Source organism: Haliotis rufescens, unplaced genomic scaffold (genome assembly GCF_023055435.1).
Source record: "Haliotis rufescens isolate VD_foot unplaced genomic scaffold, xgHalRufe1.0.p SCAF_5, whole genome shotgun sequence".
NCBI classification, from domain to species: Eukaryota; Metazoa; Mollusca; class Gastropoda; order Lepetellida; family Haliotidae; genus Haliotis; species Haliotis rufescens.
Window position 1 is genome coordinate 56,985,944 of NW_025964223.1, and position 15,864 is coordinate 57,001,807.

Here is a 15,864-nt window from a genome sequence, read left to right on the forward strand (position 1 = left end):
GATGCAAGGTCCGCTAATGTCATCTCAGACCAGTGTTATCTAGATACTGTGGTGTACCGGAAAATGATGATTGAATGTACACTTGACAAACGGTTCCATTCGAGTAAATGCCAAGGCTATTTTAACATAACGTTGGAAGAAACAGCGGAAAGATATCGTATTACACATGTGATTGATTTCAATAGTCACACATGTCATCAAGGCACAAGCCATTAATGCTTGAAATGATTAATATCATAGTTAATACGCTAGTCATTAGTACCATTACCATTTCGTTCATCGACCTTCAAGATGTATCGATTTGAACGTCACGCGGTATTCTGATATTATATTCTTGACTCTTTGGGAAAGACGGTCAGCGCATAGAAATGGCCAGATATTATTCACTTATGAATTTTAGTGTTAGTTGGTATGTATAAGAAAAAGAGCCCTTTGTAGATAATACCCTTTCTTGTACAGTGTGGACTGTCATTTAGAGAAACCGTTTTGTGTAAATGTCGAAGATTGATTATCCCTTTAGGGTGGTAAAGTAAGTTTGTTCTTACTTTTGTCACATTGAAGTTGATGGGACTTGGTCCTATGATAGCACTGTCACATCAATCTGAAAACCCAGACTTCACAGTGTTGCGTCCTGTGATGTTTTAATCTTGTCAAATCAAGATGTCAGTATTCGTAATTTGGCCTTGTTTGTCAGTGTTGCTTTGGGTGACTACATCAACAACCTTTTACCATTTATGCAGTCTGCAGACCGAAGGTGTTTATGTCAAAGATTCAGGAATAAAAAACACTACTTGCACAGGACCATGTTCATGCTTTCAATAAGAAAGGGTCACGTGGGAATGCTTGCGGATATTGATTGGTGGGCATGTCAGAGGAATATGCTGATATGAGAATGTGTTGATTTATTTAGTTTTAATTGTTAATGCTTTCTGTTTTAGATGCTACAACTGTGGCGAAATAAGCAACCATATTGCTGCTAAATGCCCATGTGGCCCCCTGACGAAACGCTGCTATAACTGCCGTTCTGAAGACCACCTCGTGGCCGACTGTCCACACCAACAGCAGCAACAACAACAACAGTCCCACGTCTTTACCTCACCTACCACCTTAGGCAGGAAGGGACGCAATGGAAACAGCAACGGGAATGGCTACGACAGTGGCGACCCGTCCATGGGAATGCCCCAGATCGGTCCAGTATGACGTCATACGGCGTCGCTAGGCAACGTTGATCAGAAGAGGACAAGGGCGGGTTTTGAATTGTCGCCCCTGTTTGTTACTAGAAACAAACTTGTTACGCTGTAGTGAAATACGAACGATTTGACTGTCAGTGTATGACATATATGCCGCCATATTTGCTCCAAACCACGTTATGCTGATCTCAGTAGAGGCCACGTGCTGACGTGATTCCACGTGATTGTTGTGGTGCTATGTTGCAGGATATGGCCAGACTGACAAGCCCTTGTCACCTCTCATAGATTGGCGTCCATATTTAAGTTGTGGATACCCGAGCGAGCTCGAGTGTGAGTCTCGTGTCAGTTACATTCTCCTGATGTTCGTCGTTAGATGTGAGATGTGTTGAAGCCAGTAGTACATTAGATATGTCATGGGACAAGTACACCTTGCTCCCTAACACATGGATATTATCAAGCCAAAGAAATATACAAGTTTATTGTGGAAAGTAAAGATACCCCTAGCAACATATGAAGCTGTATATGCTGTCACGGAAACAGTAGTGAACGTGACGACGTCATGGCGACGTGATGCCGTCACGTCGCCAGCACGAAGTCGTCGTAAGTGGACAGAGAGTTGTGCAGAGTTCACCTCCAAGCTTACTGTGGACACATCGGCGTAGGACTCGGGTATCCGACCAGTGAACAGTGATGTCACCTGTGACGTCATGCCCAAGGCATTCAGTGACGTATCAGCTACCTCAAACAGCCACTCGCTAGGGGGGTTGTCAAAACCTGAGCACAAGAGAGTATGGCTCGCTGGACCAAGTGGGGGATGGAGGGAAGAGGGGTTAAAAGAGGGGAGGAGAAGGGAAAGGAGGTCGGTGAGCGGGTGGGTGTGCACAGATTTACTCCATCATCTATCTACCTCACTGCCCAGATTCAGGTATCTAAAGATGCTGTCTCACTTGAACGCTCGCTGAATCAGTATTCCATTATGAATACATGGTAGTCGTGGCACCATGACTGTCTCTAGGCGTCGTGCGATATAGATTTGACTTCAATATCTAGATTCATGCTTCATTTCTGTTTTAAACATTTCGTTTTTCTACGTTTATTCGGTACACTTTGTGGAATGATTGTGCAATATTTCAAAATCATGTTAATTGTTTCCCCAGGACTGTTCATCCTCATTCTATGAATGAGTACCTAGATATGCAGGAACCTGATTATCAAAATGGTACTCAATATCAAACGTGAGACAGCGTCTTTACTATATATTATTTTTGCGGAGGTACGTTTTTTTCTAGATGTAAATTGTACAACATTTATGTTGGGACATGTTAAATTTTATTTTGTTGATGATTTTGTATTGCGTGACGTCATCTTTGGTGGAGTCGTTGATTTTTCAAAGATTTGTCTCCTAGTCATTCTGGTACTTGTGAGTTGTCGCCCTTTGTTTCTCATGCGCCGTCGAGAATAATACGTGTAGGTCCATATACCACTGATAATCAAAATAACGCAAATCAATAGGGATCTAGGCCCGATAAGGGATCCTTGAGCTGAGACTAATGTAATCCGAATACTCTAACATGGACATACATTAGTCTTAGAACTTGGACCGCTTTGTGCAAGCGAGGCCTGATTTGGTGAGAATTTACAAAATGGCGGCGTATGTGAAAGAATGGAAGATGACACGCTGGCCGGATCCACAGCTACGTATGCCAATGGTGAAGAAAGGGAGTCGATAACCAGAGTAGAATTTCACACTGTCATATTTATGAGAAACGAACGACATCGATATTTTCTAAACACAATCGAAGAGTTACTGGCAGCACAGACGTGGGATGTGAACCCACAATTTTATGGTTTAGGAGGCATGCCCAGTAAACACGCCGGGCATGCGCAATCATATCAAACTTTACAGCCGAGGCCGGTGAATTGTAATCCTATTTTTATACATTTAACTTATATCTTAATCTGTCCTTAAGTCCTTGAACAACAACTGAGAGAAATTTGTTGCAAAATGGTTGTTTCAATATTTCGTATTTCTCGAATGAAAACGGTAACAGGAGTACAATGTTTTAAACATTATAAACTACAAAATATTTCATCCAAGCATCATTTTTACCATTGTGTTTGGACCACTATACAAATGGTTGGGATCAAAATATTAACTGGAGAAATACCATGTGCATTAATGGGAGTATGTCAAAAGTTTCCAAAGTACATTGGTTGGCGGATAACAGTGATAGTTCGGAATACCACATGAACTAAAACATTGTTTGCTGAGCAGTGGCTGTAGGTTGAGGCGACGTCAGTTCAACCGACTGTTTGGGAACTTATGAAATGCTCCATGTATTCATATAGCATAAATTCAGAACATCACATGGAGACATTATGGCAATCTTGAGAATAATTCTTTAGCCTTACTAACACGATGTCAACTGTATTATCACACATGAGTGGGATATGTTGATACATCTTACGTTATTCAGACATTCTCTACATACACTTCATCTGAGCCAGGATTTCAGTTCTCGTTCGTGACAGAAAAGAAGTTATGGAGAACATAGTATATCGTCCCTTTCTTTGATCGGATAATTTATTCACATATACCAACCAACATTTTCATTAGCAAACACTCTCCTATGCATGTTTTGGCAATGGTATTCTATAAAAATACAATATAGGCATAGCTCCTGTGCGAGCGTATTGACTATCAGTTGGGTATTGGCGAACGTAGAGGACAGTGCGAGAATTGACCTTGAGCGGTGTGGTTGTCTAACCCAGGAAACTCCCATAAATCTTTGTTCTTTTACAGTACAATTATCTTGTATATTCTTGTGTGGGTGACAGATATTGTCATTGCATATGTTGTGCGCATTGCGATAAAATGCCCTTGCCATTATGCTTAGTGTAATGTAGCTTATTCGTAAGCAAGGTCAAAGGTCAGACTCTAATATTTGACATGTGCGGTGTTTACTTTTTTTCATTAGCTTGCCTTTCTTTGAAGAGTGCATATGTGTTAGCTAGTCCATTCCTCGGTATCATTAATCACATTCGTGTTGTGAAGGAAACCGGACTTAGAACCGGTGTTGTTAGCCGTCATATTGGCGGAAACATGTTACTTGGCGATGTACGCATGCGCTGAGACACGTGGTTCAGCTCGTGAATGCTAATGATCCAAAGATCTCTGATTTGGGTAACTATTTAAAGATTTACAATTTCCACTGTTATAGCCCGCACGGTGTTGTACACCACTATTAGCAATTGTTGTTTAGGCTAAAATAAAAATACTTGCGTTTCCCGTAACCCGTTATCTAACTTGGGATCCTAAAACCTGTTCCACATCTGCTACTAGTCGTCAAACAAAAAATAAAATAAATGTATGTACATATAAAACAAGTACCGAGAGACCAACACGTTTATGTTAAGGACATGTTACCTGAAACACAAGTATTTCTTTTTATTGCCTCAGATCAAAGTTTATTTTTCTATTTTGGGCGAAAACAACGATAGTTGAAATTCAAAGTTATTAACCGTATCAGTATGGCTGAGAAGTGTATTCGCCTATGGCAGTAACACAGCAGCGACATCACATTGTGTCATTATACCAAACACTATACTAAAACCAATGGAAACGTTTTCTTCAGTGTTCAATGTTATCACTCTCAATCATTGCTACGTTCTGGTATTGTGGACATTATACTCTGTAATAGAAATATCAGCCAGGAAGGGCATGATTGATGTCCCCAAGGTTAAATGTGTAAATTAAATGTATTGGTACATTCGCATTACTTATAATGTGTACTTTATAGTCAGTTTTAAGGTCAGTATTGGTATCGAAGAAACAATACAAATCACCCATCGGGCTTTGTTAGACTTGTTATGTACGAAAACCACCAGGCCTTCATTTCTTGCACATTTTGGAAATAACAATTGTAAAACGTTGAAATTCTTTACTGAGCGTATGTCTAGAAAGTCGTACACGTTTGGCCACGTACTTAAGAATAACATAACTATGTAATATAAGAGCGATTTTTATGTATGAAGTGCTTTGATAATGAAGATAAAAAATGGAACGGTTAAGCATAAATACCAATTAGGACAATATCGATTATCTCCAGTATAAGGATACCACCACTGCCGCCATGATTTCCTTTCGTGGTATACGTACCTTTGGTATAACACATATTGCAGGGATATTTATTGGATGGGTGAGGTGTTCAAACGTGTGGTTCTGAGAGGGACATGTATTATAGAGAACGTAAGTCATGTATATAGTCAACTCGTGCACTGCCGTTCGGACTTGTTAATGGCACTGAATTCAGGTGGATAGTCTGATGTTAATTGCCACATATATTTAATTACCTAGTTGTAGAAATCAGTTGTGAGACACCAATCTCCCCAGGTATCTGTGCAGATATTTTTCCATATGTTTATTTAAATGTATTTTTTCTACAATCTCCAATCAATAATTAGTGGTGATAAACTACGAGTGTTCTCATGAGTTTTTATATATTTCTAAAATAGTTTTACTCCATGATATTAAGAATGTTCTTTTTCACAGTTTGCATAAACCACACTTTAGACTAGAATAATTGTATTTATTGCTTACTTTTGAAATCGACATTGAAATAATCAAATCTTTGTCCCAATTGTTTTACAATTCTTTACTTGATCACTTTGCCAAAGACGCACTACATTACCGCGCGCAGTGTCTTCCGTCATAAATGTGTAGCACGTTCCTAGTGTAAGTATTTCCGCTTTAAGCCACATCCGGGGCTCTCAGGTGAACCAATCTGATATTGAAATAAGCTAGTATGTTTATTGTTATGAATTTGTATTGTGTATCACCGGGAAACCAGACTCGTGACTCTGTATACGTTAATATATGTTTACAAGATTTATGATAACCAATTAAAGGACATTACGTCAATGTTATTCTTGCCTAAGTATAATTTGATGAATATTACCTTTTCTGCTATAATAATATCTTCTGTAATATGGGAATGTGTTGTGAAATGTCACGTTGAGGTAATATTTGGGATGAATGAAAAACTATATTGTTGTGTACAGAGTCACGTATTGGTACCGCATATCACTGTTTACAACAGAGTTCCAACCGCCCATCATCATCATCATCTTCATCCTTATCATAATCATCATCGTTTTCATCGTCATTATGAAACCCATCAACTGTTCAACCTTTCATTCACTCACCAGGAAGTTCAACTTTCCTGAAAACCTTAAAAAGGGTTTAAAATCAGTCAGCCTCAACTAAAAGTTACCGGGTCGTCATGGCAACAAAGTTGTTAATATGTGTACATCGGATCATGTGAAACACTGCATGGTAAAGGAGTCAGAATTGTTATCATTGTAATGTCATTTAAGCATTTAATGATACATTTCGGGAGTTTTGATACTAAGGTTGTTATTTAGAAACGTAAGGCTAAAAGGAGTTGCCAATCATTTGCTGACATTAAAGGATGGACAAGTTGAGTCATAATATAGGAGTTATCTCCCCTTTTCTAAATCTGCTGACTTCCCGTAAAAAACGATTTTTGAATGATCAACAAATTTTAACGGATTGATTGAGATCCTCTTTGCTAATTTACCTATAATTATTGAATGAGACGATAAAATACTGTGAAAAAGGTTCAGATTGAAATAAGTAAGGGGAGATAACTCAATTATCATAATACATACACATCAAATGACCCCTTCTTCTCTCGTTGAAATAGTCGGAAACGTTCGATCATTTTCGGAACTCATCGATAGTTTACGGACATGCCCGAGACTTTCCGATTGTCACAATATATCTCGAAAGAAGAAGTCCGAGTCATCTCCACGGTCCCTGCCTGGGTCCTGGTCAGGACGAATTACAACTCAGGGATCACTCATGCATGATACATTTGCTCTTTGCCGGATGGGGGCGCTCCTTTCGTGTCGCGCGAATACCATATTTTCTCACCCCATGTTAATTCATTGTGTACGAATTCCAAAGCTATGTGGTGATTTTTTCCTTTTGCCCATGCCATTGTTTGAATTATATTAAACCAAAGTACCTCGCGCGCTCCCATCTGAGCATGACGCAACGTCTCGATGTATATTTAATGCAATATGACTGTAAAATGACCACAGCTGAAAAACAGAGTTTATTATTAAGTGTTAAACGATATGATTAAAGCTTTAAAAGCTATGGGGGAAATTCGTGCGTTAAATGTGAAAGCAATCTATAATCGACAGTGGGGATATTTTGGTTATGATGTCACTTCCTGTTTTCCAGCCCTGGTCAGTCCTCAATGTACAGAGTAGCCGTTTGTGTCGCATATACAACTTTTAGCCATTGTACAATTTATTCCACGATGTAATTTCCATTGTTAAGTCTCAAAGACGAGATAAAGACGATACATTCATCAAATCTTGCTTGCTTTTGTCTTTTTTGTCAGTTGACTTGCGCTTCCAGCAATGTGACCTGTGTGTTTTAATAGTATTTCAGAATGAGTGAATGTTTTTCTATGTTTTATGGACAAAACAAGAAATTAAGTTTATTGACACACTCAGACGAAGAATCATGTCAGACAATAGTGAGCGAGTTGGATTTAACGCCGCTTTTGTCAGACAATAGATCCCACCACCCTCGCTCTTCCCTCAATCGCTTATATTCACCAATTATAAATGCGTGGTTTGATAAGCGTTGAGGCTTTTCGTGACAGAGTCGTATTGTGCACTTTTGCACACATTTATTTGTCTGACGATCCTCTTGTGAAGCATGTCAAGACATGATGAAAACAAGGCATTCCACAGTTCTCTATAACGAGCCAAGGATGTGGGACATTATCTCAATGTCAGTGTTGATTATGTTGATGGTTCTGTACTGCTGGACGGTAGAAATGAGTGTCAACCAAACGTTGTGTCATATCAAATCGGCCAAGACTCTTTAAAGGAGAGGCTATCTGAACTGCATCGAGTTAATGTGCAGTGTGTTGAAAAAGATCAGCATCCCTCGTTTGGATGAGGTCGGCTGGCCTGAAAGTGAAGCAGAAGGCTTTCTGGTCGCTGCTCAGGACCAGTCACAAAGCAGGTTTCTTACATTCTAAATGATATTATGACCCGCACCTGATGAAAGCAGGTTTCCTGTGTCTGATGCCTGCTGAAATAAGTTCCATATATTATTATTATTATTATTATTATTTATCGATTAAAAATGCATCAAAGAGGGTTTGGGTGATCCTGGCACAGTCAGGCTGGCTAGGCTCATTATCAGCTCTGGGCCCTTACCCCCTCTTCACTCAGCCCAGACAGCGAATGGGACTTCTCCAAGGAAGCGCTGTCTAGCCAAACCCACCCAGAACTTTTCGGAGAATGTGAAGACTCCCCAACACTGCAGCCTTCTGCATTACCCAGATTGTCAGAAGGGCTGTATTCTTGGTAGCAAACCCGGGTAGTATCCCAATGTCAGTCAACACAGATTGGGAGGTACCAAACCTAAGGCACCGAGAACAATGGGGAGTAGGACAACTTGGTACTTGGGATGCAAGCGTGACATTTCGAAAGCGAGGTCTGCATATTGCCTGTTTTTTCCTCAATCTTGTCAATCACATTAGTGTCAAAGGGGACAGAAAATTCAATGATATAAATGATTCCATTGGATTTATCAAAAAGGACAAGATCAGAATTGTTGGCCTGGATAAGTCAGAGACTGTAAATGGGCTGTAAAAATTGTATTTATAATTTTTCATGACGCCGTCTACATATTCTGGGTCGTACCATGGGTGGACCTCTGTGTCAAAACCACAAGCATGGCGAAAACGGTAATAAAATGATCGAGCAACACCATCATGTCGTTTAAGATACTGTGTTTGTGCTAAAGCTGGGCATCCACTCACAATGTGTTGGACAGTCTCATTAAATTCATTACTTTCATATTTACATTTTGATGCAAAATCACACATTGACGGTTTCGAGTGGAAAGTGATTGGTCCTGAGCAGCAAACAAAAAGCCTTCTATTTTTTTTATTTATTATTATTATTATTATTATTATTATTATTATTATTATTATTATTAGAAAGTGAGTGAACTAGATTGCACGCCGCCTTGGAAATTTTTTCAGTTTTTCACGAGTGTCATCTTAAGGAAAGACGGATACGATGCATGGCCTGAGATGCTGTGTTGGATCATTTCAATGTATGGAATACTCGATAGACCATTTATAGATATGACACCTTCTTTCACCAACTTTCGAATATGTATTATTGAAATATATGAAAGCACTTTCACCAGACATGGACCAATAGTTATCGAAAAATATGAAGGCATGCTTTCACTCAGCATCAATGTTTGTTTGTTGTTTTACGCCGCACTCAGCAATATTCCAGCTATATGACGGCGGTCTGTAAATAATCGAGTCTGGACCAGACAATCCAGTGATTGACATAATGGGCATCGATCCACGCAATTAGGATACGATGACATGCATCAATCAAGTCAGCGAGTCTGACCACCTGATCCCGTTAGTCGCTTCATACGACAAGCACAGTCGCCTTTTACGGCAAGTATGGATTGCTGAAGACCCACTCTGTCCCGGATCTTGACGTGTCTCAGCATCAATGAAAGGTCATTGAATGATATGAAAACGATAAAATCACTTGTCATAGAATGCAATCAAACAAATGTTAGCAATATGCTCACATAATATACAATAAGAGCGACAAAACAATTTCCATATTCATAAGGAATATCTGCCAAAAATCACGAACAACACTTATTGAATCAGTTTATATTGTATTACGCCTCTATCAGCAATTTAGCATCTATATAAAGGCTACCTGTATATAATCGAACCATTTCCAATCGGAACTGTGACTGGTGATAGCATTTACAACGACCCTCACTGTCGGGGCACAGTAACACACATCTACCAGATCAGAAATTCCGATCCTCGGTAACCGGCTCCTAAAACATATACATCGGGACCTGGGCCCACTTGCACAAAACGATCTTAGCGCTAAGACTATCGTAAGCCTATGTTAAAGTATGGGAGTTAAGATCATCTTAGCGCTAAGATCGCTTTGTGCAAGTGGGCCCTGTTCTGCTCCAGAATCACGAAGATGACGAAACGCTTTCAATTGGGGCATCCCCGAATAAGACCAACGGTGTCCCCGTTCTTGCTGATCTGTTATTCATAGAATTGGAATTTATGCTCGGATTGGCAAATACAAAACAAGGGAATTTGCCAAAAAGTTGAACTGAAGCTTCAGGTATAACGATGATCTGATATTGTTTAATAACCATCACATAGCCAGTTCCTGTGATTTATCCAAATGAACTAGAAATAAAGGAGACAAATGACACCACCTCATCTGTTTCATATTTAGATATAAAGACTCAGTGGGTAAAAATCTTTCCCAAAGACTGTGTGACTTTTTACTGGTTAACTTTCCCTTTGCAACGAGCAATATTCCTGCAGCTCCAGCCTTTGGTGTCTACATTCACAACTTTGGAGGTACAATCGAGCATGCTCTTTCGTCGAAGATTTCGAAGAGCCTTCACACGACTCCTGCTTAAAAGTTGTTCGATCAAGGTTACAACATGCGAGGTGTCATAAAGCTATCAAAATGTGTTAGGATAGACATCTGGGGGACATTTCCAAATTAGACAAAAAATGTAATTCCCTATTTTTACTGTGCCGCGTGTTCCCGTTTTGCTCAGGAGGAAGTAACTTGCTTTTGCATGTGTTTGTGACCAGACTATTTGGTGTCCATTTGAGCCAAATGCATCTGGTATGGGTGTCCGTTTTAAACACAAAGTGTCTAGTATTTGGAGTCCGTTATGAACACATCGTGTCTAGTATGTGGTACTCATTTTGAATTAGGTGTCCGTTTTAAGCACAAAGAGTCTAGTATTTGGAGTCCGTAATGACACATCGTGTCTAGTATGTGGTACTCATTTTGAATTAGGTGTCCGTTTTAAGCACAAAGAGTCTAGTATTTGGAGTCCGTAATGACACATCGTGTCTAGTATGTGGTACTCATTTTGAATTAGGTGTCCGTTTTAAGCACAAAGAGTCTAGTATTTGGAGTCCGTTATGAACACATCGTGTCTAGTATGTGGTACTCATTTTGAAATAGGTGTCCGTTTTAAGCACAAAGAGTCTAGTATTTGGAGTCCGTTATGAACACATCGTGTCTAGTATGTGGTTCTCATTTTGAATTAGGTGTCCGTTTTAAGCACAAAGAGTCTAGTTCTTAGTGTCCATTTGAGAAAAAATAATCTTGTATAGGTGTTCGTGTTAAAGACACTGAAGACGTTATGTTAAGTTCGAAACATACGTCTGTTGCACTTCTAGACTGCTGTTATCCACTGTCTTTGCATGTCAATACTTCAATGGAAGCAGGGACGCATCAAGGTGGACACACACGTTCAAGGCTTCAGTGGCGTCAGTGTCACCTGGTTACTGAATCTTGTGGAAATCATGGTCTGAAAATGTACTTGGTCTGAATCATAATTCATAGTTGCATAGTCAAGTCTCGTTAATCCGATAATCGGCCTTATGCGGTATCATTTTCTTTTTCAACAGCTTGTCTATGTGGTAGCTTTGTAAGCACAAAGTATTTATAACTTGGTGTTCGTTCTCGAAATATTTGAAACTATTCCGAGCTGAATTTTGTTGTTATTTCTCGTTACTAGAATCCACGTTTAGATAATGTCACGATACTCAGACACAAAAGCCCCATCGACGGCATGTATTTTCAAGTGTACATCTATTGTATATCTATAATATTTCAGCAGTAATCCTCATTGTAGGTTATTTGGTTATGCCGGAAATTCACAACGCCATGTTCCAATAAATTTAACGTTCATCCGTCGTTCATTGCAAGACTAAGTGCCCGGTACAACACCACAAGAGGCGCTTCTGATCGTCCGGGGCCAGGTGTCTAACGTCTGAAGACGTTATGTTTAGTTCGAAACATACATCTGTTGCACTTCTGCTCTTATCCACTGTCTTTGCATGTTAATACCTCAATGGAAGCAGGGGCGCATCAAGGTGGACACACACGTTCAAGGCATCAGTGGCGTCAGTGTCACCTGGTTACTGAATCTTGTGGAAATCATGGTCTGAAAATGAACTTGGTCTGAATCATAATTCATAGTTGCATAGTCAAGTCTCGTTAATCAGATAATCGGCCTTATCCGACACAAATGATAGGAACCGATTAAATCAGTGCTATTTGGACCCGTTAATCTGACAGTGTCGCATTCCGACTCCGACACATCTAATTTGCAACGAATTACCGAAATCACTCATTAATCAGTCTCGTTAATCCGACACAGTGATCAGCGTACGCCGTGGCCATCTACCCGCGAGTACACAGCCCGTGTTTTGATGCGAGACGAGTCGGCTGGTAGCTGCATATTACAACGGCTGCAGATATAAACTTGCCTAACAATAAACAATTAATGCTTTAAATAAAGAAAACAGGATTAATCACATCCTTAAAAATCTCATTAAATAAGATACAAGTTCTCGCTATCTGTATATAATTACAACGAAATCAGCTCTGGCTGATAACTGCTGAAAATGAGGTTCAAGTTAAGAAACGGGCAGAAACATCTGAGTGAAAACTTTTCATTATGAAAATGTTTTTCATATTTTCACAGTATTCTATTTTGCTTCATAACTATTAGGAGACTATTACCTTTGGTATACTTTTGTGTACTATATGACATTTAAAACCTACATATAATGGTCTTCACTGTACCTTTTGCTTCTAATGTACATTTCATCTCAAATATTTTATCACGTTTATCAAACCTGACTGCATGATTTCTTTGAGTGAGTGAGTATGGTTTTACGCCGCTTTTAGCAATATTCCAGGAATATCACGGCGGGGGACACCAGAAACGTGCTTCACACATTGTACCCATGTCGGGAATCGAACCCAGGTCTTCGGCGTGACGAGCGAACGCCTTAACCACTAGGCCACTAGATTTCTTTGAGTGGCGCATGCTTCATAACGGTGTTAGAACCTACACCGAAACGTCGCTCCTAATTGTAATTAAGATGTTTTTCATCCACATATCGTATCCTTACTTAATACATGATGTTGTTGCAAATCTCAGCGTGTTGTGTCTCTCATATGTTGTCTTGAAAGCATAAAACAAGCAAAGAAACAAAAGAATTACACTGAACTGGTCTACAGTAATGATATTTTCTCGGTCTGTTGCATATGTAATTTTGGAGTATGATCTACAATAAAACAATAAAACAGCAAACATAAGAAATACTGCGGTTTTCCACTTATCAATTCATCTGAACAAATATTATAGATTTATACTTCGTCAAATGTCAAATCATCTATGTTTAATAGCGTACTAACACAGTGGGGAACTTTATAAGGAACAATTTGAAATCTGTCTCGACAGCGAATCATACGATACCTTGTTAGTTTTTCATCATATTCAAAACGAAAAGCATTTTTTTAAAGTCAATGAATTTAACTCTTATCGATGGTGAAATCTTCGGTTGTTTCTCAAACAACCTCCTTGGAGTTATGGGAGTCAGAGAAGCAGGAATGGTTTGATTTATGATAGCGTTTTCATTGTCCTGTAATCACCATTAAGCAAAATGCGTAATAATTGTCTCATTTAAACCAAAACACACTTTTAAAATTGACACTCCATCTGGATCTCAGTAACACAAACTTTAAATCGTTATGCCTCATCGATCATGACTGGGCACGTTCTCTATATAATGATAAGTTGTAAGGCATATTATCGCGCACCTCAGGTGAACCTGTCTTAGACGGTAGGGCTCCCGCTTCCAACGATTCCCCTAATTAGTGGGTTTCGTGAAACACAATACATAAGAGAGCACCCCATGTAACACAGAGTGTTCAAAACAAGCAGTTAAAGCGCATTCTCTCCTTTGCTAATCAAAAAGTAATGGATACATTTCAAACGCATTGACTGCTTTTAACATAAATCAGTAAGAAAATACGATACACTTTTAAACAAATTAAATTACAATGTGAAAATATACCCCCCTGCATATGGCATATTTAACACGCGGATACTCAAAGAGCTTACAATCGACGTGTAATTTGACGTTTCCTATAACGAATGGTTAAAATTGAATTCAAATGAGTGACTAAAATACAGGCCTCATTGCTATCAAATGAGGCACGGTCGTTTGGACTCTATTCCTAGTCATTAAAGGTTAATTTTGTTAAGTGAGTGATATTATCAATTCGTGAAATCAACACTCTCATAACTCAAAACATTTTCTTAGCTGGAATCTAGCTGTCTTGCAAGATGACAGCCACTTAACTCAAAGGGAAGAAGCCATACCACGCTACCTGGACATGGACTTAACTAGTTATGGGTTTATTTACTATGACATGACATTTACAACAAATTCTTGTATATGCTATACCTTTGTGTACATAAAAATAAAACTCGAATGTGTCTTAAGTTACATACTGAGGCAAGTGACTGCCCACGAACTTTTACTGACTTGAATTATTCATACTTATAGTTTTTAATTGGCGTTGTTACTAAATATACCTTTGAGATATTTATAGTGTTGGTTGGCGTGCAAAAATACACGTCTGTTGCGCCAAAAAACGTTTCTTTATTGTTTTATTCTGTAAGGTAAAAGTTTTCATTCGTGGTAGTTCATGTATTGGGGTTTTTGTCATATGGCAGAGGTGTATATACTTTAGTGTACATTGCGTTGCAAATGAGCTGCCAATGCAAAAGATCAACCAGTCTAGACTAACTGCCTGAACAGATTCAACTTTTGCAAAGGGCAAACTGACAGTGAAAAGAAAATATGAATGGACCAGTGAAAATCAGGTTGAAAACCAAGTGAAAAGAGTAAGCATGACGTTACTGTGTTACAAGAACTGTGATCATATATATATATAACTGAAAACTAATAATGCTGGTGTCGATAAGGACTATACGGATTGACATATAAATCAAACTGCTGTTTAAATATTATTCATGACACCATGCTTGTCAAGAAGGTCCGGTTGGTGTCTTTTACATGCTTAGGGTAAAACTGAACACCTCAAATGTTCTTTGTTTTTTTTTAAATGACTTGCAACTTTAATGTGGAACTAACATGCAATTTACAGTAATTTGTGAATCTTTAGACATCTTATGGGGCCCATCTTCATCACGATGATACAGAAGTACATTGTCATTCTTAAAAAAAGAAGTGATGATGTTTGAATTGTATGTCATACACGGTCACAGTTTAACCCCGTTAATCCGCTTGTCCCATTGTTGTTCTTGGAATGGATACATGTATTGAAGGACATTGTTAGTTGTAGGCTTATCCCTTGGGAAATACGGTTTGATGTACCCTCTGTGTTGTAGGATACACAGGCACGTGGAGGGACCATAGAGCCGCTTCCGCCATAATGAATTTATCATTTATCATTTATCATAATTTGAAAACTAACGGAGATTGAGATGCGAACCGTTTGTCGCCATATTACCTGATTAGCTCCAGGCGCCATGTACACCAGAGTCAAAGTTAATATACATTATGCGACACTGTTTCGCTGTAAGGAGATATCGTCAAAATATGGGCTGACATGGCAGCTACAGTTATATGTTTGTTTCAAGTCGTACACCGCTATAGCCGGGTATTTAGAAAATTATCAAAACGTCATTGAC

The 15,864-nt window shown here is 39.1% G+C and overlaps 1 protein-coding gene across 5 annotated transcripts in view; it reads left to right on the forward strand.

Annotated features, from left to right (window-relative positions):
* Window positions 1-7,596, forward strand: part of LOC124116416 (protein lin-28 homolog) — a 53,803-nt gene extending 46,207 nt beyond the window's left edge. For all 5 annotated transcript variants that reach the window (XM_046477742.2, XM_046477745.2, XM_046477744.2 and 2 more), the window contains exon 4: window positions 939-7,596. In XM_046477742.2, coding sequence (XP_046333698.1) covers window positions 939-1,200 — 262 coding nt within the window. In that variant the 3' untranslated portion in view covers window positions 1,201-7,596. The remainder of the gene's footprint in view (window positions 1-938) is intronic.
* Window positions 7,597-15,864: the final 8,268 nt, after the last annotated feature.